At 46.1% G+C, this 25,547-nt stretch overlaps 1 protein-coding gene across 5 annotated transcripts in view; it reads right to left on the bottom strand.

Annotated features, from left to right (window-relative positions):
- DGKG (diacylglycerol kinase gamma) overlaps positions 1-25,547 on the bottom strand; it is a 222,935-nt gene that overhangs the window by 38,276 nt on the left and 159,112 nt on the right. For all 5 annotated transcript variants that reach the window (XM_061413305.1, XM_061413297.1, XM_061413298.1 and 2 more), the window contains 2 exons: positions 22,080-22,170; positions 973-1,150 (listed from right to left, as the gene is read on the bottom strand). In XM_061413305.1, coding sequence (XP_061269289.1) covers positions 973-1,150; positions 22,080-22,170 — 269 coding nt within the window. The remainder of the gene's footprint in view (positions 1-972; positions 1,151-22,079; positions 22,171-25,547) is intronic.

Raw genomic sequence — 25,547 nt, 5'->3', positions numbered from 1 at the left:
GAGAAGAGTGGCACAGTCAGACATATTTGCCCATGGGCATTCTGATGAGGTGGTGAGAACAGACTGTAGAGGGTGGGGGTACAAGCAGGGAATTCAGCCGGGAGGATGTGCAGGAATCTAGGGGGCAGAGGATGGTGGCTCAGACCAAGGTGGTAGGAACGCAGTGGTGAGAAGTGGGTGAATCTTAGATGTTTTTAAGAAGTAGAGCTAACAGATTTTCTGATGGGTTGGATATGAAATGTGAGATAAAAGGGAATCGAGGATGCTGCCAAGTGTTTTGGCTTAAGCAATGGGCAGGTTGGAGTTATCGTCAACTGAGATGGAGAAGGCTGTGGGTGGAGAAGGTTTGAGGGAGGGACGCTGGAGCTCAGTTTTGGACTTGCTGAGTCACTCGCCCTCACGTGGTCCTTAAATAAAGTCTCACTACTCAATGAGGTCATCAAGGGAGTGAGAGCAGAGAGAGGAGAGGGCTGAGGACCCTGCCTAGGGACCCTCCAGCACCAAGAGGTCAGAGAGAAGATGAGGAAGCAGCAAAAGAGACTAACGAGAAGTAACCAGTGGGAAGAAGGGAAACCAGGAAGGTGTGGTGTCCTGGAAGAAGTGATCAGGTAGGGTCAAATGCTGCTGACAGATGAAGCAAGATTAAGGTTGAGAACTGACTACTGATTTAGTTACTGAAGGACTGGTAATCCTGACACAAGTAGCATTTGACCCCTAACCTCATGGAGTTTCAAACCCAAGGTCTGATTACTGACTGCCATTTAGGGATCCCTTACTGTATATTTTCTCTTCTCAATTAGGTTATAAATGATGATGCAGCAGGGATGAGTCAGTGTATCGCTGGGTTCTTGTAAGGCTGCAGAACCTTCTAGAGCCTGCTGTAGACCCTAATATGGTTTGCTGACAGACCCACCTGAATATGGCTCCCACTGGGGCACTGACCTAGCACGATTTTTCTCATGCCTGGCTTACCTTGAACACAGAATTTCAGTTCCTTGGGGTCAGTGATGACCTTCCTGCTTTCCCGGATCACAGCCCGGTTCTTCTTGGTTTCTCCCCAGAGATTGGTGCCACCATACATGCTGGGAATGTTGAGAATAGCAATGCCTTCAAGGAAGATGCTGCTCAGGTCCACCCCAACCCCGTCACACTGGGGGACAGAGAAAAAAAGGTCATCTGTTAGTGTCCTCATTGTATCCCAGCTCAAGGTGCGGTGCGTGTGGTGGGGGCTCTCATCAAGAATGTGACAGGCCCTTAGCCACCAGCCAGCCTCTGTCAGAAGCTGAATATTGGCTAAAGTTGCTCAGGTCTAATGCCTTATCCACTGCAGTGAGATGAGGGAGGTGATTTCTTGTCAGCTCTGGGGGTACAGTACAAAGCTTCAGGAACCATCTCTAGCAGGGCTCCCCAACCTCTGGGATCTAATGCTTAATGATCTGAGGTGGAATTGATATAATAATAACAGAAATAAAGTGCCCAATGAGTGTAATGTGCTTGAATCATCCTGCAGCCATTCCTTCCTCTGTGGAAAAACTGTCTTCCATGAAACCGGTCCTTGGTGCCAAAAATGTTGGGGACCACTGACCTATAGATCTAGAAGGGCTGGTTCAGAAGACAGCTGCACACTGTGCTCCAGTCCAACTTCATTACCATCAACCCTGCCCCTCCGGCACCACTGTGAAGATATGGTGGAACATGGAGTCCAGATTCGAACAAATGACAGGAAAGTTTCATCTTACCCCTTCTTATTTAATCCCTCTTGTGAGAAGTATAAGACTTTAAGATTTGGCTGGCTTTCAGACTTTTTCTGTCTCCTGTATCTCTATCCTAAGTGCAATTTTGGCATATGTGCTTGCTGATGTAGCAGAGTTTCTTTATCCAGTCTCCACCACCCGCATCCCGCCAGGTACAAAAGGCCAGAAGGCTTGAATCTGTCTGTCTCAGGTATCTAATAGAGGTCAGCCTACCTTGGCATAACGCTCACCAACACAGCAAGAAATATATTAGCTGTGATCCTTGTTCTTCAGAACTGGAGGTAGTTTACTTCATTTACAGAAGAAAACACTACCCAGAGAGGTAAGCCAAGTTGTCCAAGATTGCACAGTTGATAAGTAACAGAGCAGGGATTCAAAGTTGGGGAACTGGACTACAAAGCCCTCTTTATCTTGCTTATTATGAGGCAGGAAAAAAATTAGAAGCATGCAACAAAAATCTCTCTTTGAGGTTACCTACAAATCCAAACTTATAGAGATTTCTCAAAAGAGGAAGAATGCAAAGGTAGGGCTTGCTGCCATTCATCTGGGCATCCTGATTTCTTTGCAGCTCCTAATTTATGGTATCTTATCCGCATGACTTGTTTCCCCAGCTACAAAATGGAATAGAGTAGGCTTCTCTGGTGACCAGGAATTCCTTTCTTTATTAGGAAGTTCTGATTATTTGACAGGACTTTCAATGTTGACCTGCTCCTTCTGTTCCTCCCTGCTTCCACCCATTGGTCCTTTTCTCCCTTCTGAAGTCAGAATGAGCCTGCTTCCTCTTCCATGGGAGTGCCCACCAGGTACATGATGATATGTACACTTCATCACTGTGCATATGTACTAAAACATTGCCATTGACCAGGAAGCTTTTATACACATCTCCGTTATTACCTTCATAATAATCTTATAAATTAGTTACTAAGATTACCCTCATTTTACATTTGAGGAAACCAAGACACAGAGGGGGTTAAGTAACTTGCCCAAGTTGCACAACTTACAAACAGAAGTACGTGGATTGACGGCAGGCCTTGGAGCCTTAGTCTTAGCCGCTCCTCTCTCTCTCCTCCCTCTCACACCACCATCTAGTTGTGCCTCCTCTGGGTGAGTGCTCTCAGCCCTCTGGCCCCTCCTGCGGACTTGCCCTGATCTACACACACTGAAGCTCCAGTACTTTGGCCACCTCATGTGAAGAGTTGACTCACTGGAAAAGACTCTGATGCTGGGAGGGATTGGGGGCAGGAGGAAGAGGGATCGACAGAGGATGAGATGTCTGGATGGCATCACTGACTCGATGGACCTGAGTTTGAGTGAACTCCGGGAGATGGTGATGGACAGGGAGGCCTGGCGTGCTACGATTCATGGGGTCGCAAAGAGTCGGACATGACTGAGCGACTGAACTGAACTGAACACACACTATGGTCGGTTACTCTCTTACTCTAGAAGGTCCTGGCACTGAAAACACCACCAATGGCAGGATCTGATGGCACAGTTGGCAAAGGCATCCGCACTTCCTGGGGCTGGAATCCCCCAATACTATCATGCCCCAGAAATGAGAATATGGGGAGCCCATGTACGGGCTCGCTATGTCCACCATGATCAATATTCTTATTGTCAAGTATGATCAAAGTTGCATTAGCTCTTTTGTGAGCAGCTAGATGATGGCTGAATCACTTCACCTTGAATGGGAGGTCATCTCAGGCACTCAGATCCTGATTCCATCATCTACTTCTCGGCCTGCTCTTCTTCATCCTGAACTTGTGTAGGTATTTTTAAATAACTTAGACATAGGGTTTTACACTTATTTCATCTGGCTTTCAGCCCAAGCCTCCTCCAGTCCATCTAGTTTATATTAAATCTTCATTCTATGACCATATGCCATGGCTCTCTTCTCATTTGGAGACTGTGTTTAATACATGTATATAATGGGCAAAACAGGGAACAAGCCCTTTCCTTGGTTAGTTTAACACACCAGATATTGTACATTAAATGGTCCTTGGGGTATGGCTGCCTTATTAGGGATGCATCCTCTGTGTACGACTGTCACCTAGCCCACTTTTCGTTACAGTGTGGAATCATGGAACTTAGAGATGACAGGGACCTAAGAGAATACGTCCTATCTTTCATCAATGAGGCCAGAGAGGTTAAGGTCACCCAACTCATAATTGTGTAGCTGGGCTAGTATCCCAGTCTGCAGACCTCAAATGTGTGCTCTTTCCACTGAAACATAAGACATTGTGCTGAGATCAAATAATATTTCCTAAATGACCACCTTATGACCTCTATCAGAAAAGGAATAAGAGAACTCATATAAAGCCATTAACGTCTATAAAGGGCAAATACTTGGTTAATTCTTGATTCCAGAATTTTCCCAGGGGTTGGGATAAAGTTTGTCAGTCTGCACCTTCCAGAATGTATCCCTAATTTTTAAAAAACTGGGGCATTTGTCTATTTGCCTCTCATTGGCTGGAACCTACTCTGCTTTGTAGATTTGTCGAAGTGGTCGCCAAACGACATCTATATAGGTTTGTCCAGCAACTTCGATTTAAATGTGTATGCTTTCCAAGGTCAATTAGTTCTCTATTGATCAACCTTGGGTTCTGATACCCACCTTTATCATCTATTCTATTTTTTTGTTAAAGCTACTCTCGCTCCTTCTGGAAAAGATAAAAAAGCTCTCTTGGAATGGAAAAATCCTAATGAGGTATGCTTTCCATGTTCTTTTTTGCTTCAAACACTGTCTAAGATTCTGCTTGGCCTTCAGCTTGCCCAAAGCCAGGATCACAGGTCTGAGTTGCCTTTGTATATTCACACTTGGGTGCATACTCACACTTTATCTGTGAGTATGTCTGATGGTGGTGGTTTAGTCACTAAGTCATGTCCTACTTTTGTGACCCCATGGACTGTAGCCTGGCAGGCTCCTCTGTCTGTGGGATTTCCCAGGCAAGAATATCAGAATGGACTGCCATTCCCTTCTCTAGGGGATCTTCTCCACCTAGAGATCAAACTCGCGTCTCCTGCATAGCAGGCAGATTCTTTACTGCTGAGCCACCAGGGAAGCCCCTATGAATATGTGTTCAGTTCAGTTCAGTCGCTCAGTCGTGTCTGACTCTTTGTGACCCCATGAATTGCAGCACGCCAGGCCTCCCTGTCCCTCACCAACTCCCGGAATTCACTCAAACTCACGTCCATTGAGTCAGTGATGCCATCCAGCCATCTCATCCTCTGTCGTCCCCTTCTCCTCCTGCCCCCAATCCCTCCCAGCATCAGAGTCTTTTCCAATGAGTCAACTCTTCGAATGAGGTGGCCAAAGTACTGGAGTTTCAGCTTTAGCATCATTCCTTCCAAAGAAATCCCAGGGCTGATCTCCTTTAGGATGGACTGGGTGGATCTCCTTGCAGTCCAAGGGACTCTCAAGAGTCTTCTCCAACACCACAGTTCAAAAGCATCAATTCTTCGGCACTCAGCCTTCTTCACAGTCCAACTCTCACATCCATACGTGACCACTGGAAAAACCATAGCCTTAACTAGACGGACCTTTGTTGGCGAAGTAATGTCTCTGCTTTTCAATATGTTATCTAGGTTGGTCATAACTTTCCTTCTAAGGAGTAAGCGTCTTTTAATTTCATGGCTGCAGTCACCATCTGCAGTGATTTTGGAGCCCCCCCCAAAATAAAGTCTGACACTGTTTCCACTGTTTCCCCATCTATTTCCCATGAAGTGATGGGACCAGATGCCATGATCTTAGTTTTCTGAATGTTGAGCTTTAAGCCAACTTTTTCACTCTCCTCTTTCACTTTCATCAAGAGGCTTTTTAGTTCCTCTTCACTTTCTGCCATAAGGGTGGTGTCATCTGCATATCTGAGGTTATTGATATTTCTCCCGGCAATCTTGATTCCAGCTTGTGCTTCTTCCAGCCCAGCCTTTCTCATGATGTACTCTGCATATAAGTTAAATAAGCAGGGTGACAGTATACAGCCTTGACGTACTCCTTTTCCTATTTGGATCCAGTCTGTTGTTCCATGTCCAGTTCTAACTGTTGCCTCCTGACCTGCATACAGGTTTCTCAAGAGGATGTGTACAGCCCTCCAAAAGCATGGACTCAACCCAGACCTCCTTGTTGCTGTCATGGTGATTCTTTTTTTGTTTTTTAATTAAAAACTTTTTGCTGTTTTCTTCCTGAAAGAATTAATGAACTGTTAAGAAATATACTTTGGGATGTCTTTCATCTTTTTGTCCTTTAAACACATATTCTTATTTAGGGATTTGGGCTAGAATCCCAATGGATCAGACTTTTCACCAAACTCTCTGAAATTATCTTTGTTCAACCCGGTGCCCAGCACTGAATTCTGGCACCCTTATGGCCTCCTAGACCACTCAGACACTCTTTCTTTTGGTTGTAGTTACTTCTGCATGAGCTCAATTTAATCAATGTTGGCCAAAATCCCTCCTCCCTTCTAGAGGTAATAATACTAATATTAGCAGTTGTCTGATGAGAGCTTCCTTGTGCACTGTACTGGTCCTGCCCTTACACTCTCTTGGGATGCTATCCCTCATGCAATAGTGCCATGAGGGAGGCACTATTGCTACCTCCAAGTGACAGAGTCTCAGAGAGGTTAGGGTGCTGGTATAAGGCTACACAACTTCCACTCTACAGGCTGGCAGAGCTCAGTTGCAAACCTAGGCAAGTCAGATGCCAGATTCTACTTTGGAGATGAAAGTCAGCGCAGCAACATGGGACTTTTGCTGATGCTAGACTTATCACAAAATTAAACTTCCAGCTGTTTGAATAACTGAAATCTCCCACCACTACTCTGTCTTATAGAGTGCTAAGAGCAGTACCCAGCACGCCAGTGTTGGTATCAGCATTATATCTTGCCTCTGTGCTAGCTTGGTGTTTTTTTTTGTAAGTAAACTAGTTGCACAGCCCAGTCGTTGGTACCTAGTATTCCACAATGTCCCCTTTCTTCCAACTGCCGTTTTAAGTGTGCCCTATCCCCTCCACCTCTAGTCATAACAAGCTCAGAGTGTTAGTTATTAACTTGGTAAGCCGTTAACCTCTCTGGAAGAGCAAACAGTCCTCACTTTGCTTTATGATAGAATGTCCCCTCCCCCACCATCTCACTGAGTCATAGGTGGACTGGGGAGAGTGGAGGAGGTGGTGGGAGCTCGGGGACTGCTGGCTATAGATGCCCCCACCTTCGGAATGCACCTATTTGAAAACTGAGAGGCAGTGCCTTGTCTTGGAAGGAGCATGCCTGAGCTTGGAGGCAGAGATACGGGTTTAAATCTTGGCTCTGTCACTTGCCAGCTGTATGATCCTGGATCCTCCTTGGTTTCTTAACTCTTCCAGCTTTAATCTGTCATCTGTAAGATGGGGTGGGGGTAGGGAAATCTCATCTACTTAAAGGGTTTGATTGGTTTCTGGAAGGCAGTAGCATTCCATAATTGTCTGCACTGTTATTACTGTTAATAATAACAATAATACCTGTGCTATGAGGCATTTTTCAGCCTGAAATCATTCTCCCCGTGTCTGAGGCCTTGCTGGAAGCATTTTAATGGCCTTTTGGCCCAACTCATGCTAGTGGGAGCCTTGCCAGACCATACCTGCATGCCCATTCTCCACGCTTCTTGGCCTAGACACCATGCACTGATTTCTTTCAGAATCCCAGGGCTGCTTAGGGCTCGGGAAAGGTGGAAAGCTGCCGTGCTGGATTTGGAAACGTGGAGCCCTGGAGAGAAGTACACTGGAGGCTTAAATGGTACATAGCCCCCGGTGGGCTCCTGAGCTAAATCCTCCAGCAGTTCCATGACGTCATGGGGCCCCTCCCCCTGCTCCCATGGGGGAGGGGAGAGGCGGGGCTCCTGGGAAGAGTGCTAGGAGGGCGGCAGTCCCTGCGCGCACCGTTGGCCATCCCTAACCTAGCTCTGGGCCGGCAGGCTCGCCTCCGAGTCGAGGCTGCGTGCAGTGAAACCCAGGTAGTTATAGCCGGGTATGGGTTGAAACAGAGACAGTTCTTGTCCCCAGCCCCCCGGCAGCATGCACGCACACGCCCCGAGCCGTGCTCCCAGCCGGCGAGGGCGGTGAGGTGCCGGACACGGGTCTGAGGCAGCGGCGCTGCCGGCGCATGGGGTGGGTGGGTGCATCCCGTCCCAGCCCGGCTCCTGGCCGCCTGGAAGACGTTCAGGAATCTGCCGGAGCGCGGCCCGGAGCCGCCCGCACCCGCCTGCTCCAGGCCCCACTGTGCCGGCCCGCAGCTGTCGGCGAGTTCAAACTTCGTGACCCCTGGCGAAGACAATCTCAAGTTCTAGTTTCTGAGCCGAGGGACGGTGGAGAGTCAGTGGATAGTCCTATTCATTCCCATCCTCCCATCCCCTTCCACCCATCTCTGCGATTCCTAAAATCCTCATAATTATGCGCAGAGCTAGGACCTGCCAAGTTCGCCGTGCTGCCTGAGAGGGACAGAGCCGAGGACGTGAGAGAGGGCAGTGGTGCTTCCCTGCCCGGGCTGTGGGCTTTTCCGCGCCCCGGGTGCCTGGCGGCTTCGGTGACCTGAAAAAGGCGGCGGATGGGGAATGAGGCCGCCTCCATTTTAGCCTCGTGGATCCTATTTTTGAAGGTCCTTAGAGAAGGAGATCCCTTAATTTATTTGATGACCTGTTTCAGTTTTTAGCAACTAGGAAATTCTGTCGTCTTCTAACCTCGATTCAAGGTGCCACCGATTGCACTGATTTTCTCCAGTTCAGAACTCAGATTGTTTGGTATCATCCTCCCTGCCATCTGGCAGTGTCTGCTGTCTGGAATGACCTCTTCCAGGTGGATTATAAGGTGGAACAACCCTCACCCGCCATGGCTCTGGGGGCATTTGTCCCCTTTCTGCTTGACATTTTCTATCTTGGGTTCCCTGCCACTGCCTTCTCTTGATGGACTCTCTCATCTTGGATAACTCCTCCTTGGACTTTAAAGAAAACAAGCAAATTTTTATTAGGGATATTTTCAAATATACAGGACAATAAAATAATAAATCCCATGAATCCCAAATCTCAGCTTCAGCAGTTAGAAACTTATGGCTAATTTTGTTTGAACTAACTCAGTTCATTTTCCCCACCACCATGTTGAACTATTATTTTATAGCAAATCTCTGATATTCTATCATTTCATCTACCAATACTTCTAAAAGTAAACTGCTCAGTCATGTCCAACTCTTTGAGACCCCATGGACTGTGGCCTGTCAGGCTCCTCTTCCATGGAATTCTCCAGGCAAGAATACTGGAGTGGGTTGCTATTCCTTTCTCCAAGGGATCTTCCTGACCTAGGGATTGAACCCGGGTCTCCTGCATTGCAGGCAGATTCTTTATGTATCTTTAAATGATAAGACTCTTAAAAAAGAATTACCCTAATTCTCTGGTCACTTTTTAAATGTAACAATAATTCTTTAATATTGATAAATATCCAGTAGTTGTTCAAATTTCCTCAAGAGTCTCATTTAAAAAAATAACTGGTTTGTCTGAAAAGTCTACAGGTTGAACTTGGCTGATATGTCTTTTAGGTTTCTTCTGATCTATAAATTCCTTGTTTTTTTTTTTTTTTCTTTCTTGCCTTGTAATATTTATTGGGGGAAATGGGTCATTTGTCCTATAGAGCAGTGCTTCTCAAACTTTAATGTGCATACAAATCACTTCAGGATGATTTAAATGCAGATTTTGATTCAGGACGTCTGAGGCGGCCTGAGACTGCATTTCTACATCATTATCTGGTGATAATGATGCTGGGTGTGGTGGACCACACTTTGAGACAGAAAGCTGTGTAGTGGTTCCAGATTTTGGATTTTGCTTATGGCACCTCTGAGGTATCTTTTAAACATATTCCAGCCTATCTGCAGGGATGATCAAATTCAGGATGGATGTTTTAGCAAGACTACTCTATCAATGTATTTCCTATTGCATCTCATCAACAGGCACATAATTTGCTTGTCTCATTTTTTGGTGATGTTCGTGTTGGTTAGAGGGTTCAGGTGTTGTCAGCTTGAATTTTTCGTTATAACGTTCTTGATCAGTGGGTAGAGGAGGGCACGACAACCCACTCCAGTATTCTTGCTTGGAGAATCCCATGGACAGAGGAGCCTGGCAGGCTGTAGTCCATAGGGTGGCAGAGTTGGACGTGACTGGAGCGACTTAGCACAGTACCGTCAGTGGATGACGATCCTTGTCTGGACCCCTATCACGGTCCCTCAGTGGAAGGATATCCTTGTGGACACCCTAGCACCCTTTCTACACTCTTCGTTTAAGTCTACAAATGCCATAAAACGATCTGTCTCTCGTCTCTGCATATGTGTTCTCATGGAATCAAAGATCTGAAGTGTCTTGAAAGATCATTCAGTATAATTACCTCATTTTGTAGATGAGAAAAATGGAGGTTAAGGAGGTAAAAGGAATGGTCCAATGTCACATAGCTAATCAAGAGTGAGCAGATCTGGAATCAGACCTTTGGTCATGTAGTCTGGCAACTAAGGGGTCAGGAGTGACTTTGTAAAGAGGAATTTTAGCAGCTGAAAGAGGGCCAAAGCACAGAATCTTAGAATGGTAAAGCCAGATGGAACATTTGGTTTGTTAATATCTTATCACCATGATGAGAACAATTAACCCTAGAGTTGGTAAGTAACTTTCCTAGATCACACAGCTGTCTCTTGCAAGAGCTAGGGCTTAACTAGGGCCACATATGTAGGTCACAGAGTTGGGCCTACTTGCTTTTTCTGTTGTACTCACTGTCTGAAATGCCATGCAGCTCTTTTATGCCTGTTAAAATCCTACCCTTTCAAAAACTAACTTCACTATGAGGCCTTTCCTATAGAGGAAACTGCTCTAGATAGAAATTGATCTTCCCCTTCTCTGAATTTTCCTTGCTTTTTCTGTTGTATATTGAATATATATATATTCTGCCATGCATCATGCATATGTACCTGTCCCCAGGAGATTTTAAGCTCCCAGAGGGGAGGGACCATATGCTATATGGCTCTGTGTTCTCCATAGTTCTGGCATCTATTACCCATTTCCGAAGTCCAATATAACTTTTTTAAACTGGAAGAATTCATTTGTGGAGAGATTCCCAAATGAAAACCAAGGTGTTAAAGAAATCTGGCAAAGGGTCTTTCCTTCCAGATGAGTTTCTACAATTTCCCAGGATGAATATATTGACCAATGAAAGAAAGTGGAATGAGTATCCATATTAGGGAGAAATCTGGAAGGTTAATCCAAGACTTCAAGAAGTGGTCCTCTGATCACAGCTAAGGGAAACCTATATCTAACAATTAGTAGTAAGAATAGGACACATGGGGCATGATATATGTGAGATACGTTACGAGACAGAAGACAAGAATGATGGGGCCCTACTTACTCAGTGCTAGACCCAGGGGAAGGAGTGGAAATGGGTCTCCAGGGACCTCTAGCAGTCAGTGCTAGAGGCAGTGGTATGCTGCTAAATGTTTAACAGAATCTCCAGGATAAAAAAAAGCTGTGATTGTGGTGGTTCATGGTGTAAATTCTCCCACAATGGCCAAAGCTACCAACATGACATCCCTAAAGGCAGAGCTAAGAAGAGATGTGCCAGTAGGCAAGCTGGCCTCAGCACACCACTGAGAAGGCAGTAGATATCTGCATATCTGTAGGGCCTATGGCCAGAACAGAGAAATTTATTGAGAGTGAAAGAAGAGCAGTCAGGGCAACAATGCTGTCTTTTTCCCCTAAAGAAGAACTAGAGAGAATGTTTGTAGTGTCCGTAATCTCATGTGGATCCTGAGGGAAGAAAAGGAAAGAAATTGAGTGGTGTTGATGAGTGGTGACAGCATTACTAGAAAGACGGTCCAGTAATATCTACATTAAAAAAATTTGGCCTGGCATGTAGCTGGAGTGGCTTCCCCTGCAATCAGAGGAACTATTTTATTTATTTCATTAATTTTAGAACCTAATGTCTGTTGTGGGCAGTTAGATACTAATATATACATGTTATGTGATAATATTAATAGATAATCATTTACTGAGTAACTCTTATGAACCAGGCACTTCATATATTTTATGTCTAATCCTTAGAGCCCTGCAAGGTTGGTATTTGTACCCTTTTTTTTTTTTTTTTTTTACAGATGAGGAAACACTCACTCAGTGACATTTCCCATTTTAATCAGGTTTGTGGTGGGCTTCATGAACCTACAGGTTTCCTGCGAAGATGCAAATGACGAGATCAAAAAGACAGTCTAGCTTATGGAGCATGTACCTGAGGCCTGTTAATTTCATGCTTTGTTACCTATGAGATTACTTTTGGGATATAAGGATATATAAAATATAAGGGATTTGATTCTTCATTTTAAGGAGACTGGAAAAAATGGAATCTATCAACAGAAGGCAGATCAGGATAGTCAGGGATCTATACATCGAGCCATAAAAGGAACTGGGGATATTTAGCTCAGTGAAGATCAATAGGAGAGGACATGGAAGATAGATTGCACCCGTATAAAGGGCAGTCATGTGGAGGAGCAGGAGGGTATGTTCTGCATGCTTCCAGAGGGTGGAACAGGCCCAAAGGATGGGGAATTCAGTCATGCATCCCACAAATACTTATTGTGCACCTATTTTGTTCCAAGAACTGTGCTGAGGGCTGACAAGGGAAGGATATCGCAATGAAAGGGACATACATCCTTGTTCAACGTCGGGAAGAAAACTTTCTGAAAGAGATTTCCAGCAATGGACAGGTTTCTGGCAAAGTAGTAAGCTTCCTTTCCTTGGAGTATTCAAGAAAAGGCTAGATGTGTACTTATCAGAATGTGCCAGAACGGATCTTTTTGTTGAGTGGTACATGGGACCAAATCCCTTTCCAGTTCAGAGATTCAGTCTCTGCTCAGCCTTGCTTTGGCAGGCTACAATGCTGTGCTGAAAAAGTGGCATTGTGGTCCCCCTCTTGCTGCTTGTGTCCATCTAGCTGCCTGCCCTGCCTTCTCTGACAGGGAGCAGTGGCGGGCCAGTTAGACTGGAAAGTGCCTGCCATCTGTGACGGGGACGATGGTGTTTTGGCGGGTCTGTGTGGGCTCCAGGAATGCAGCATTGAAGCCATGTACACACAACCTGCTTAAGAACATCCCATGGGCAGAAAATGTTTGCTTCCTCTTCAGCCCTCCTCTGTTGCTGTGCCAGGCAGGCACAATGGTGCCTTTGAGAGGGGCAGCTGGAAGGGGGTGTTGGCAGGGAGGCTGGAAGTAGAACGCTGCAGCTGAGGGGAGAACCAAATTCATTTCCAGGAGCAAGCCTGCCCTGGGTGCCAGTTTCCAAAACAACACTGCTGTTTCTCAGAGCTCACAGTGGTGGGTTGCCTCAGATTCGGATAGAGGGCAAAGCTGTTTCCTATCCACTGCTCCACCCTCCCCAAGTTAAAAAAAAAAAAGAAAAAAACAACCTAGTGTGTTGTGGCATTCTTGCTCTGGATGCAGTGTAATAGGTCTGCGGTCTGTCTGGGGCGCTCAGACCAACCTGGGGTGGATGGGGCTTTCTGAAGGGTCAGACTCGCCTGCAGACAGAGCAGAGCAGGGCTGATAGCCATAGGGACTGGCAAGGCTCAGGGGCAGATAGACTTCTGGGCCACCAGAGTGGGCTCAGGGTGGAGACGCCTTCTTCTGCCTTTTGGAGTCACTTCCTCTGACCCCTAGCAGCCCTGTGCCCTTGCTGCCGTATGGGCTCTGCCCACTCACTGTCTTCACTCTCCTTGGTGGGAAAGAGGTGGGAGAACTCTGGCATTTCCTGTCCTGGGTTCACAGTTGTCCCAGACCCTCAGTTACTTTCAAAGGTCCCAGCAACAGCTCAAAGATGGGCGTGGGAGGTCTTTCCACTCACCCGATGGTTAGAAGAAGGGCTGAGTGCCAGGCTGCAAGCCCATTCTGTCTTACAGATGGAGCAAGGTGGGTCCCTTTTACTTTGGGGACGTCCAACACAAAGATATCACTTGAGTCTGGTCAAGTAGTAATTTGTTAGTGTTCACATTCATTATGGGATTTTTTTCACACTTTGGTTCAAATTGTGCAATCAAAAACTAGAGAGCAATGATTTCATTTCAGGTATTGGAGATACAGGGTGAATAAGACGAGTCTGCCTCAGACAGACAACTGCCTAACAGACAGGCCAAGTCCTACAGGGGAGCCATACCACCAACTCAGCTGATATATACCTGAGGGGGAAAGCAGAGGCAGGTTCTACAGGGAGTGCTGTGCTTGGGGCATATGGGCTTGGAACTCATCTGATCTTGGAGTACTTATTTTAAGGAGACTTAGTTTCCTTGTGTACATAATGCACAGTATGCAGAGTTGTAATGAGGATTAAACAAGCCAGTGTAGGAAAGTGCCAGGATACAGAGCTTGTTGCAAGGTGAGTGCTTAGTAAGTGGCTGCTGCTATTAATTTGTGGATTCCAATGGACTTGACATGTAATGCGTATGTGTACACAGTATTTAACTGGTCCTTTGTTAGATTATATATACTTCCTGAGTCATTTCTTCTCTTTTCTTAATTCCTCTTCTGCAGAATACTGGGATCAGCATGTTTATGACCTCACTAAGACAGATAACCAAAGACTAGTCCACTAAAGCCAAGGAGACATATGTGTATGTAATACTCTGTTTCATAACCCAGTGGTAGAAGCTGGAAAAGATTGAATGCTTTTCATCCAAGCTCCCTGAATGTGCTGAGTGTGGAGATGAAGATCATGAGTTCTTTTCAATGTTCTAGAAAGTCTAAGAGAAATAATACATTTCCCACGGACAGGGCCTCACAGGTTGTTATTATTTAAAAGATGCATTTGTTTGTAGACATAGCTTGGGGAAAGTTATTCTTTCACTAGGGGACCTTGGCGGGTAGAAAAGTTAAGCTTGCTGGGGCAGAGGTTAGCCTTGAGGTCTCTCAGGAACCTGAGTGGAGGTCCTTCTAGCCCAACATGCTGAGTCATGCATGGGACCCCGAGCTTGGTCCCCTGAGACACCCCCGGGCCTCATCTATCCACTGTGCTGCATATACCCCTCCCCTACCATCTGCTTTGTGAAACTGTAGGCATGAGAATTCACCCCTAAAAGTTATTCCAAAGTACTTGGGAGACACAAAGTATATGAAGCCAGGAATCTGAAGACAAAGAAAATCAAAGCAATTCACAAAGAACAAAGGAAATGGGAAAGAATAAGAAAATAAAAGCACATGGATGAATGGAGGCTTGAAGTGAAATACAGGGTATGCATGTGTAGGGAATAAAAAAGAGGGTCATTTAAGAGAAAAAGTTATGTATCAAACTGTAAGCACGCAATGGGATTTTTAAAGAGAAAATTGCCAATTTCTTCTCAGGAGGCTGAAAGATTTTGAGGATCTGTGAAGGAAACTTGTAGTCAGTGCATGGCTGAAAGAGGAAGAGAGATAGAAAGGATGGAGCTATGTTTAAAAATGGATAAAGATTAAGGTAATCAAAGAGTCAAAGAGGTCCTCCAGGGGCCTGCTCTTATAGATAGAAGGGCTGACATTATTACAGGATTGAAACAAGGCCAACATTAGAACAGCACCGATCCCTGATTGCTGAGATTGTGGGTTACTTTTCCTTTTCACCTCTCTATGGTTTAACATGTTCTACCATGGATTTGGGGCTTCCCTGGTGACTCAGACAGTAAAGAATCTGCCTGCAAGGAAATGGCAACCCATTCCAGTATCCTTGCCTAGAGAATTCCATGGACAGAGGAGCCTGGCAGGTTAAAGTCCACAGGGTTGCATAGATTTGGATTACTTTTCTAATCAAAAGAATTTAGCACCTGTCGTAAGAGGGAGAAGGCAGAAACTGAGGCTCGGGTACCTGGAACAGTGAGAACTGAAGGATAGGGAAGAAGAAATCTGAAGTGACAAGAGCAGCCTTGGGTGGTCTCACAGTGAGGATGCTCCTGGAAAGATGGAACCCCTGGACTTGATGGAAGAAGAGAATGGACTCCACAAATGGGAGAGGATGTCTCTCTGTGTCCATACCAGCCTCTGACTTGAAGGTTTGGTACATGATCAGGTTGCCACCTTTTGTTTTCTGAGATCTCAAAATCTCCACTCTTCTCCATGAATCTTTCCCTTCCCCATGAATATGTTTTCATTTCATCTCCCTTGGGATCACTGTGCCTGGGTTGATGAGCTGAGCTTTTGGCTAGTTCCCACTTCATTACTCCAAGCTTTGGAAGGTTCCACTTGCCCAAGCTGAGAAGGTGTATATAGATGATGCCAGAAAAGGTGCTTGAAAGTCTATCCTCTAATTTAGGAGTGTGCAACATTGCCAGTGGATATCAGGGCAGCCATGGGCTCTCTTTTGCCACTTACTGGCTGGGTGAAGTTGGCCAACCAACTCAACCTGTAAAGTCCTTGATTTCTCTCTTCTGAAAAAAATGGCACCTGGCTGGATTGGAGTAGGTAAAGATATCTGCTCAGTCTTAAAGTAATCTGGGTCATTATTTATTCTGCTTCTTTACATACACATAGCTGTGCTAAAGGTTAGTTTTAGAGTTTAGGATTCTCATACACAGGGCCCATCTCATGATATGGCTTCACGTTGAAAAAAATTAAGATGAAATTCACCTGACACAAAATTAGCCATTTTAAAGAATATAATTCAGTGGCCTTTAGTACTTTCACTCTCTCTCTTTGAAGTGTTAGGATAATATGGTCTCTGGGGTTGGTTCCATTTTGTTATACTAATAAAGGACTGCACTGCATCTCTGTGCTCATCACCCCGTGAACTCGTGTGCAGGAAACTCTCCAGGTCTAGGATGTGAAGAACCTGCTGGGTCATTCGTCCTAAAAGATAGTTTTCAGTTCAGTGTTTGTTGTCAGACTGCTCTCCAAAGTGGTTCACCACTCATGTCCCCGGAGAGGGTCTGAGGGTTCCCATTTCTGCTCCTACTCCCATCACAGGGTGGGGGTATTCCTGGAGCCCCACGGTACAGAGTAGGTAAAAGTAATGAACTAGCTCCAGCAATATCACCACGGAGAGATCTTGAGAGCTAATGGTGAGTGAAAAAGGCAAGTTGCAGAGCACAAAACGGTTGTGGGGAACTCAGTTCCATCCATAAATTTTTATTTCTTTGGTTAAAAAGATACTTGAAGGGAATAAAACAAAATAGTGACAAATATCAATTCTAAGTGAGGGAGAAATGAGAATATCTGATACACTCTCAAAACTTTGTTGTATTAAAAAAAAATCCTCAATTAAAAGGGGAAAATTGATGTGCAGAGATTCCCAAAATACACCGGGTAACAGATTTTTTTTTTGAAGCAGCCTCCACATTTAGACTCACTTTTCCCCAGGCAGAGGTTCATATTAGGGAAGCTGGCTAGCCTTCCCTTGTGAACATTGTTTAAAAGTAGATATGATATCAAGGAATTTTGGAAGTTCGTATTTTTAACCAGTAAAATTTCCACAGGATGTAAAATAAGTACTCAAGTCGATGCCTGCCTGGTCTGCTCCACCTAACCATAACTAAGTCAAAACCTGTGCAAGCTCTTTTGGGCCTGGGTGGGGGAGGTGACTCACTGTGTTCTTCCCTCCCCTCCCCGCTCCTTTATTCAGGTACAATCAGATCAGAATAAACATCAAGGGTGGCTTTGGAAGGGAAGGGAAGTCAGAGACTTGGAGACCCTGAGAGACTGCTTTTGTTCCACCAGGGCTGATGACCACTATGCGGGTGACAGGCTGGCTTCTTAATTAGAAGAATTGGCTCAGTGGTAAAGAATCTGCCTGCCAATGTAGGAGACGTGGGTTTGATCCCTGGTCCAGGAAGATCCTGGAGAAGGAAATGGCAACCCACTCCAGTATTCTTGCCTGGAAAAACCCCACAGACAGAGGAATCTGGCAGGCTATACTCCATGGGTCACAAAGAGTTGAATATGACTTAAGCCTGAACAACAACCAAATTAAGAGCACCCATTTCCCAGGAAGGGTACTCACTCTCACAGCTTGCTTTGTGTGCTCGCAGAGGAAGCATTTAGAGCATGCATCTGCCTTTTCTTTTTTTTTTTTTTCGTTTTTCTTTTTGATAATTGTAAAAGTCTCATACTTGCTTTTCAGTTCGGTTCAGTCACAGTCGTGTCCGACTCTTTGAGACCCCATGAATCGCAGCACGCCAGGCCTCCCTGTCCATCACCAACTGCCGGAGTTCACCCAGACTCACATCCATCGAGTCAGTGATGCCATCCAGCCATCTCATCCTCTGTTGTCCCCTTTTCCTCCTGCCCCCAATCCCTCCCAGCATCAGAGTCTTTTCCAATGAGTCAACTCTTTGCATGAGGTGGCCAAAGTATTGGAGTTTCAGCTTTAGCATCAGTCCTTCCAATGAACACCCAGGACTGATCTCCTTTAGAATGGACTGGTTGGATCTCCTTGCAGTCCAAGGGACTCTCAAGAGTCTTCTCCAACACCACAGTTCAAAAGCTTCAATTCTTGCTTTTAGTGTTACCCAAAATATTAAAATAAAGTGTATGACTAAAGAGAAGATCAGATATAACTCATACCGGTGACAATCTCTGTTCTAGAATGATGTGCCAGTACTGCCCTGAAACTCCTGGGTTTTGGGCAAATCTGAATTTGAAGCCTGACCTGACCACTCAGAGTCATGCACCTCAGGTGAGCTTTTTTTCAGCTTCTATCCCCATCTCCAGAAAGGGGATGTGACACCTGCCACTTGGGGCTGCTCTGTGGATTCAGTGAGGCACTTGGCACCATTGCCAGTTACTTAAAAAAAAATAACAAATCTGAAAACGTTAATCAATAGCCTTGGGAAGTAGACTAATCCCCTTTCCCCATTTTATATATGAGAACACTGAAGCCCAGACAACAGTTCCATGAAGAGGGCTGATGCCTGTCCAAGCCAAGCCCCTTTCACTGAGCAACCCCACCCTTCCCCCTTACCCTAGCCTTGACCAAGTGTCTGCAGGTGACCAGTAGATCTGCAATCATCTTCTCTCTGGCCTTAGTCTCTGACCCCAAAACAGTGTCCAAGGTGATGGCTCACGTGGGTCCTCAAGGTCCCAGGATCAAGTTTTCTTAGCACTAGTTAAGTGAGTATTATATTAACCAGCTCATGTTTGTTCTCTCAACTGGGCTGTAAACTTTATTTCAGAGAAGGGACCAAATTCTCCTAGTTTCCAATAAGCTACAAGTCTCTGAAAAACAGACTGTATTCCTTGCGAGAGACTTTCAGTGCAGAACTTCTGCATAAAACTCATTTTAGCTTTAAGTTTCACCATCCAAATTTCACCCAGGTGACACATAGACACGGAATGAAATAGACTTTCTAAGCTGTTCTCCTGAACCGCTAACCTTTGGGCCCTTTCACAAGTTGCTGAACCTCTGAGCCTCAGTTTCCTCACCCAGAAAGCAAGGATATTCGTGTCTTCTCTGCATACTCTGTGGATCAAAATGAGATGCTGCATGGGAAGACCTTTGGTAAACTTTAAGGCAGTTTTCCTCCCTGACTCCTCCTGTCCACCCCTCCTTCCTCAAATGAGCAAGCAGTAGGACTGTGCCCTCTGTTCTCCTAAAGCGTTTCCCAGCAGCCCTGCCCAGCTGCTGCAGCTGAGACAGAACCAAGCAGCCATACATTCAGTAAAGGAGGAAGAAACAGTGTATCCGAGCTGAAAAATTCAGCAAGCTCCTAGCACTTGTTAGGTCAATCTGTTTATTGGGTTCCAAGCTAAACTCCTTTCCAGGAGGTCTAGGAAGGCCTAGACTCTTACACATTTCCAGCAATGAAACCTTGGTCCAATTACTTAGTGTGTCTGAGCCTCGGTTTCCTCATTTAAAAAAATGTGATCATACTTGCTTTGCTGGATGATGGAATCAAATGAGGACATGCTACAGTAGGCAGTCAGAGTCTGTGATTTTCTCCTCTCCCCTTGTTACTTCTGTCTCCCTTCTGTTTATATATCTAACTCTCTGTGCCTTAGCTTGCTTTCTGTGATGTGGGGATAAGAATACCGGGCCTACTTAGCTCACTGGTTGTTGTGTGACTCTGCAATAAAGGCTGTGGTGGGGCTTTGGAAATGGTGGCACGTAGTATAAATACCTGTGTGGGCTTATTCTCAGGCTCACTGACCTTGATCTGATGAGCATGCTGGTCCTCTCAGGCCTGGGCTGTTGTGTGCAGCCGCCACTTGGAGGTCACTTAACATACCTTCTGTTATTGTTCTTCCCAAGGCCTCTGATGCACTCACATCTACCTGGGCTGCCCCACAGCCTCCTAACGTCTGTTACTCATATGCCTCCCCCTCTGTCTCTCTGGTCTCCTCTGTATTATAAGACCCAGGACCGTCTCCCCTCCGCTCCCTGGGTACAAAAGGATGCCTGCCACAATCCTGCAGGCTTTCAGAACAGAAGCTGCCTGTCAGATGCACCCCCACCCCCATCCTTAGCCTCAGGAATAAATACTAAAAAAGACTCACGATGGGGAGCTAAGGAAAACAAGAAGTGCTGCTAAAAGCCCCCAACAACCCACAGTGTGAACAGCCCCACCTCCTCCAGAGGCCACCAGCCCCCTCTGCAATTGAGGATGAGCCGCTGTGCACTGGACTCAGAGGGGCCCATGATGCTGTGGGCTGGAAGCTGGGAGTTGGGAGCTGGGAGGGCGGGGCCCACCGAGGCAGGGGAGCTGAGCTGCTCTATTCTGGGCACAGTTTCAAGGCCAGCTGCAGGGAGAACAAGCAGTCGCTGTGTGTCTGCAGCTGGCAGTGGTTAGGCCAGGGCTGTCCCTCACTTGGGGTATATTTAAAGACACCCCAGATGATCATGCCAACAGGAAAAATGCACACAGAGCTCCAGCCACGTCCAGTTTCCAGCCCAGTCCAGCCCCCTCCCCCTTTGCTGTAGAGTTTCTGGCCATGGATTTATGTATCCATAGAGGAAGGCAGGTTTCTCAGACTTTCCCAGGTGGAGGTGGTACCACCTGGGGAAAAGTGCCCCACATTCCTGGGCCTCTCTGCCCTCTGACTGAGCTGGCTAGAAGTTCAGGGGATTAGCTAGGTCGGCTCCTCCCACCCTGGGGTTGGTAACCCAGCAACCGCTGGGGAGAGGCAGGCAGATGAGTCAAAGAGAAGCACAGAATCTCTGGCTTTGTGTTTTGATTGTGAAAACTCCCCGTGAGCGCAGGCTCCCTTCCACAGGGAGTGGTGGGGCTTTCCCACACTGCTTTAGGCCAAATGCTCCTCCTCCAAGGGATGCCTGGGCCCCACTTGACTGCTGCTGCAAGCTCAGGGACAAAGCTGGTGGCCCAGCAAGAGCCCATCCTGGCCCAACTCTGACTGCCTTTCACTTGTTTTTCTCAAGTGAAAACAAGACCACTGGCCTGAATTCCATGGGAAGGGGTATGGGGGTCGGTAACTGAGAACTATGGGCAAGGGGCCCCAAGGGCCTGAGGTTCCGCAGAGCAGAGACAGCAGGTGTGCACAGAAGTTTGGGCTTGCAGGTCAATCTTTTCTTAGAAGTGAGAAGACCTCAGGAGAGCAGCCCAGCAGAAGCAGGGTGGGGAATGAGAAGTGGGCAGCTTATCAACCAGTAAGTGAAGCCCACAGGCTGTGTCTGAGGCAGGCTGCTGCAAGTCCCGGGAGAGTTAAAATCCAAGTGCACCAACTGGATCAGCTATGTAATTTGAGTGTTCAAAATGCACATAAAGGGCCCTTTGCTAAAAAAAAAAAAAAAACTATCAAGAATTTTAAGACAGTCACAGAAGAGCATTAAATGAGGAACCTTCTGAGTGACTGTGCAGGTTGCACACTTGGGAAGCTGGCCCTGAGTGCCTGAACTGGCTCCTTGAAAGTTGAGGCAGGTGAGCTGATGATGTCTGGTCACCCCTGGCCTCAACTGCAGACCCCTCAGCCCTGTGGTCTTCAGTTCCCAGACTTTTACCAGGCTTGGGACATTGCCTCTATCCCCATAGCAGCTTCTTTCCCTGAGTGGGTAGCACCTGTCTTCATTTCTTGAAAAAGAAGAAATTGAAAGGTGATGGTGGGGAGAGGGCTGAGGGCAGGAAAGGACTGCAGCCCTGAGTCCACTGGGCCTCTGGGTCTCAGACCCCAGGACTCCCTGGTCAGGCCGAGAAAGGCAGACCCCGTGATTAGAGCCTACTGGGAGTGAGGCTGTGGACATGTTGGGAACAGGATGGAGGTAAGAAGGATTACACCTGGGGCCACTATGAACCTAGGGGACATGTTCTGAGGGTAGGGAACATGTTCTGAGGGTATGTGACAGACCCGGACCAAAACTAAGGTCCCAAAGCAAGCTTTGGGAACTCACCTCCAACTCTATGTGGTCGTGGAGTTTCTTGCAGGTGGCCGCGAAGGTCTCCGAGGTGCCAAATTCAAAGTACCACAGCTTGTTCTTCATCCTGGACCAGGAGTCAGAAAGATGGCTCAGTGTTCTGTGTTTGAAATGACTGTGTACAGCAGCTAGGCTACTGGGGCCGGGACACTCAAGCCCTCAGCTGTCCCCAATCTTATGTTTTCAGCACTTCTTAATTGGATGATCAGGGATGGAAGACTTTTTTAACCAACTGTTCTTGCCACCAACTTAAAGTAAAACCTATTTGTTTCTTAGACATCATGGCTACTCTGAGTGAACAGCCAATGGCTCTCTGATCTTCCTGGTCAGAGCCAGAGAAAGGCCTGCTTGCCTCTGGATCTGGATCAAGGGAGGAGTTCCATGAAAGTCAACCAGGTGGCACCTGAAAGCACGCTCTGGTTAGTGTCCTTTCTACTACGAATGCAGGGGAGCTTCAGTAGTTGGGGTACAAAGGGAGGACGATCAGTTAGCCAGTTGAGACTTGACAGAGGTACAGCCTCAGGACAGAGGAGGGATAGGCCCACCTGAAACCAGCTAAAATGTGTGCTACTTTGTCTGCACTCTGATTGGGAGAAGCATAATGGAAAGAATTAGACACAGATTTGCAGGCAAGGAGGAAAGAGAGAGAAAAAAAAAAGTGAGTTGTTTTGGTAGCAATAGTTTCCTCCCACTTCGTTCTCAATTGTATTCGCTGAGGCTATGACAATCCTTCATTGAGGGGTAGGCCTTGTCCTATTTGCTTCAAAGTAAGAGCTCACTATTTCGAGCTTTAAAGATGTTCAACATTTTCCTGATGGGCCGGGGGCGTGGGGTGGGGGTGGGGGAGGATGGGCAGCCGGAAACAATGGTGTTCCCATGTAGCCGGGAGCTCTGAAAAGTCAGATGGTTGTGTCCTGACACTTGGTCATTTTGATCAGATGGTCTCACCAGGAAGTGTTTCTGAAGGTATTCCATTCCTCCCGTCCCAACTGTCATCCTATTCTCAGGGGCTGGCTAAGAGAAGGGACACCTGTCCAGTTTATAAGCTGGCAGATTTTGCTGAGGAAGGATTAAACAGAATCACAATCTTCTTGGCACATCTTCAGGAGAGAGGATGCGCCTTGTGTGTTGCTGATCCTCCATCCTCAGAGCTGTGGACTAAGAGAAAGGAGCATTCTTCAAAGAAAAGAAGGCTTTCTTCCTAGTATTTCTTAGGCCATAGCAGGTGATGCTTTCCAACAAGAGGCACAACTTTTCTCTCTACGTTTCTCAAAGAGTCCACCCACAGCTTAAAGATGAGTCTGTGTCCTCACACTGCATGAAGATTTCTAAGATCGAGTTGGGAAGTAGCCTTTCTGACTCTTGGTAAGCAGGAAAAGAAATGATAAACGATGACGGGAATAAGCAGTATTTATGGAGTTATGCTTATGAAGAAACTTAGAAGGGTTGGGTATTCTTTAAGTAGACCTTCTCAGCCAGTGTACTAGGCACAGGTGTGCCTGAGATTCCAATCTCCTCAGCTTTGGGTGGCCAGGTTGGGGTCTGGGCAGGCTGAGCCCCTGATGCCACAGCCGGGTTTCTTTCTGTATGAGATAAATGCCAAACCATTGCTTTTGTTTTCTATGCCTGCCATGATGTGCAGAGGAAACACTACTCTGATCAGTTCTCTGTATGCACAGAAATGTGAATCCAAGTTACCCAGGGATTTCATTAAAATGCAAATTCTGATTCAGTCATTCAGGATTTGGGCATAAGAATTCCTTGTTTTCTAACATGCTGCTAGTACTGGTCCAGCAATCACGCTTGGAGCTGTGAGGATCTGGGGACTCCTTTTGTGGCTCTGAAACATTAGTATTCATAAGAATCACTTGTGAATGTGATTAAAATGCTAGTGCCTGGGCTCTAATTTGTAGAGATTCTATGTGGCCTGTGTCTGACAGGGCCCAGGAATATGCATTTTATGAGTGCCCAGGTGATCGCTATTCAGGTGGTCAGCTGTCAGGATTTTCCGAAGCATTACTCTAGAGCCCAGTGAAGTGACAACCAAGGAAGAAGACAGACCGATTAGCCCTGAAAAAGAGGATTCCTCAGGGAAGACAGAATGAGGGTCAGCGCCTTTCAACAGACAATGACGGCAAAAGACCCAGTAACAGGAAAAGCACAGATTGTCATAAATGCCAAAGTTGAGGATGCCTCACAAGCAGCGAGAGCATCTCTGTAGCCAGGAGACCCGCATTATGATTCCATTTTCAAATATCACTGCTGGTCTGAATCATGACTTTTGAAAGTTATTGCCAGGAGATTTAGAGTTTTAATAAAAATTTCCGGAAGCCGCAAGCTATTTTTACCCAGAAGTGGTGCTTCTGATGATCTAATAAGGTTAAGAGGTCATGGTTAGGTCAGTATTGCAGAATGACTGAGAAGATCAAACAGACGGCTTTTTTGTTGCCGGTTAGATGTCCATTTCTGGCTGTGAACCCTAAGCCTCAGTTTCCTGATCTGTAAAATGGAGGTAATAAAAAGATCTGCTTAAAAGGGTAGTTGTAAAGATTAAATGGGATGACCGCAAAGCACTTCTTATAATGCTTGCTGCATAATAATCTCACTGATAATGTTAGCTACTTACTTATCAGTTATTATTTCAATGTCTTGGCATGTTTGGATACCATAACAAGGTTATGGTATCAGGTTGGGCAGCCGTATACACCGTTGTTGTTGTTTAGTCACTAAGTTGTGTCCAACTCTTCACGACCCCATGGACTGCAACACGCCAGGCTTCCCTGTCCTTCACCAACCCCTGGAGCTTGCTTAAACTCATGTCTATTAAGTAGGTCATACCATCCAACCATCTCATCCTCTGTCACCCCCTTCTCCTCCTGCCCTCAATCTTTCCCAGCATCAGGGTCTTTTCCAATGAGTTGGCTCTCTGCATCAGGTGGCCAAAGTGTTGGAGCTTCAGCATTAGTCCTTCCAACGAATATTCAGGGTTGATTTTCTTTAGGATTGACTAATTTGATCTCCGGAGAAGGAAATGGCAACCCACTCCAGTGTTCTTGCCTGGAGAATCCCAGGGATGGGGGAGCCTGGTGGGCTGCCGTCTATGGGGTCACACAGAGTTGGACGTGACTGAAGTGACTTAGCAATTTGATCTCCTTGCAGTCCAGAGGGACTCTCAAGAGTCTTCTCCAGCACCACAATTCAAAAGCATCAATTCTTCAGTGCTCAGACTTCTTTATGGTCCAATTCTCACATCTGTTCATGACTACCATAGCTTTGACTATATAGACTTTTGTAGACATTATATATCCAAAGTCTTCTGGGAAAGAAAAACGTGATCATACTAGTCAGATCATGTGTCTTGACTTTTGGCTAAAAATATATGTTCCCTCCATGTCTAATTTAACAGTTTTTTTTTTCCAGAGTCAGACCACAGCCTAATCCTTG

The sequence above is a fragment of the Bos javanicus genome, chromosome 1 (genome assembly GCF_032452875.1).
Source record: "Bos javanicus breed banteng chromosome 1, ARS-OSU_banteng_1.0, whole genome shotgun sequence".
NCBI classification, from domain to species: Eukaryota; Metazoa; Chordata; class Mammalia; order Artiodactyla; family Bovidae; genus Bos; species Bos javanicus.
This window is presented reverse-complemented; position numbering and strand designations above follow the sequence as displayed.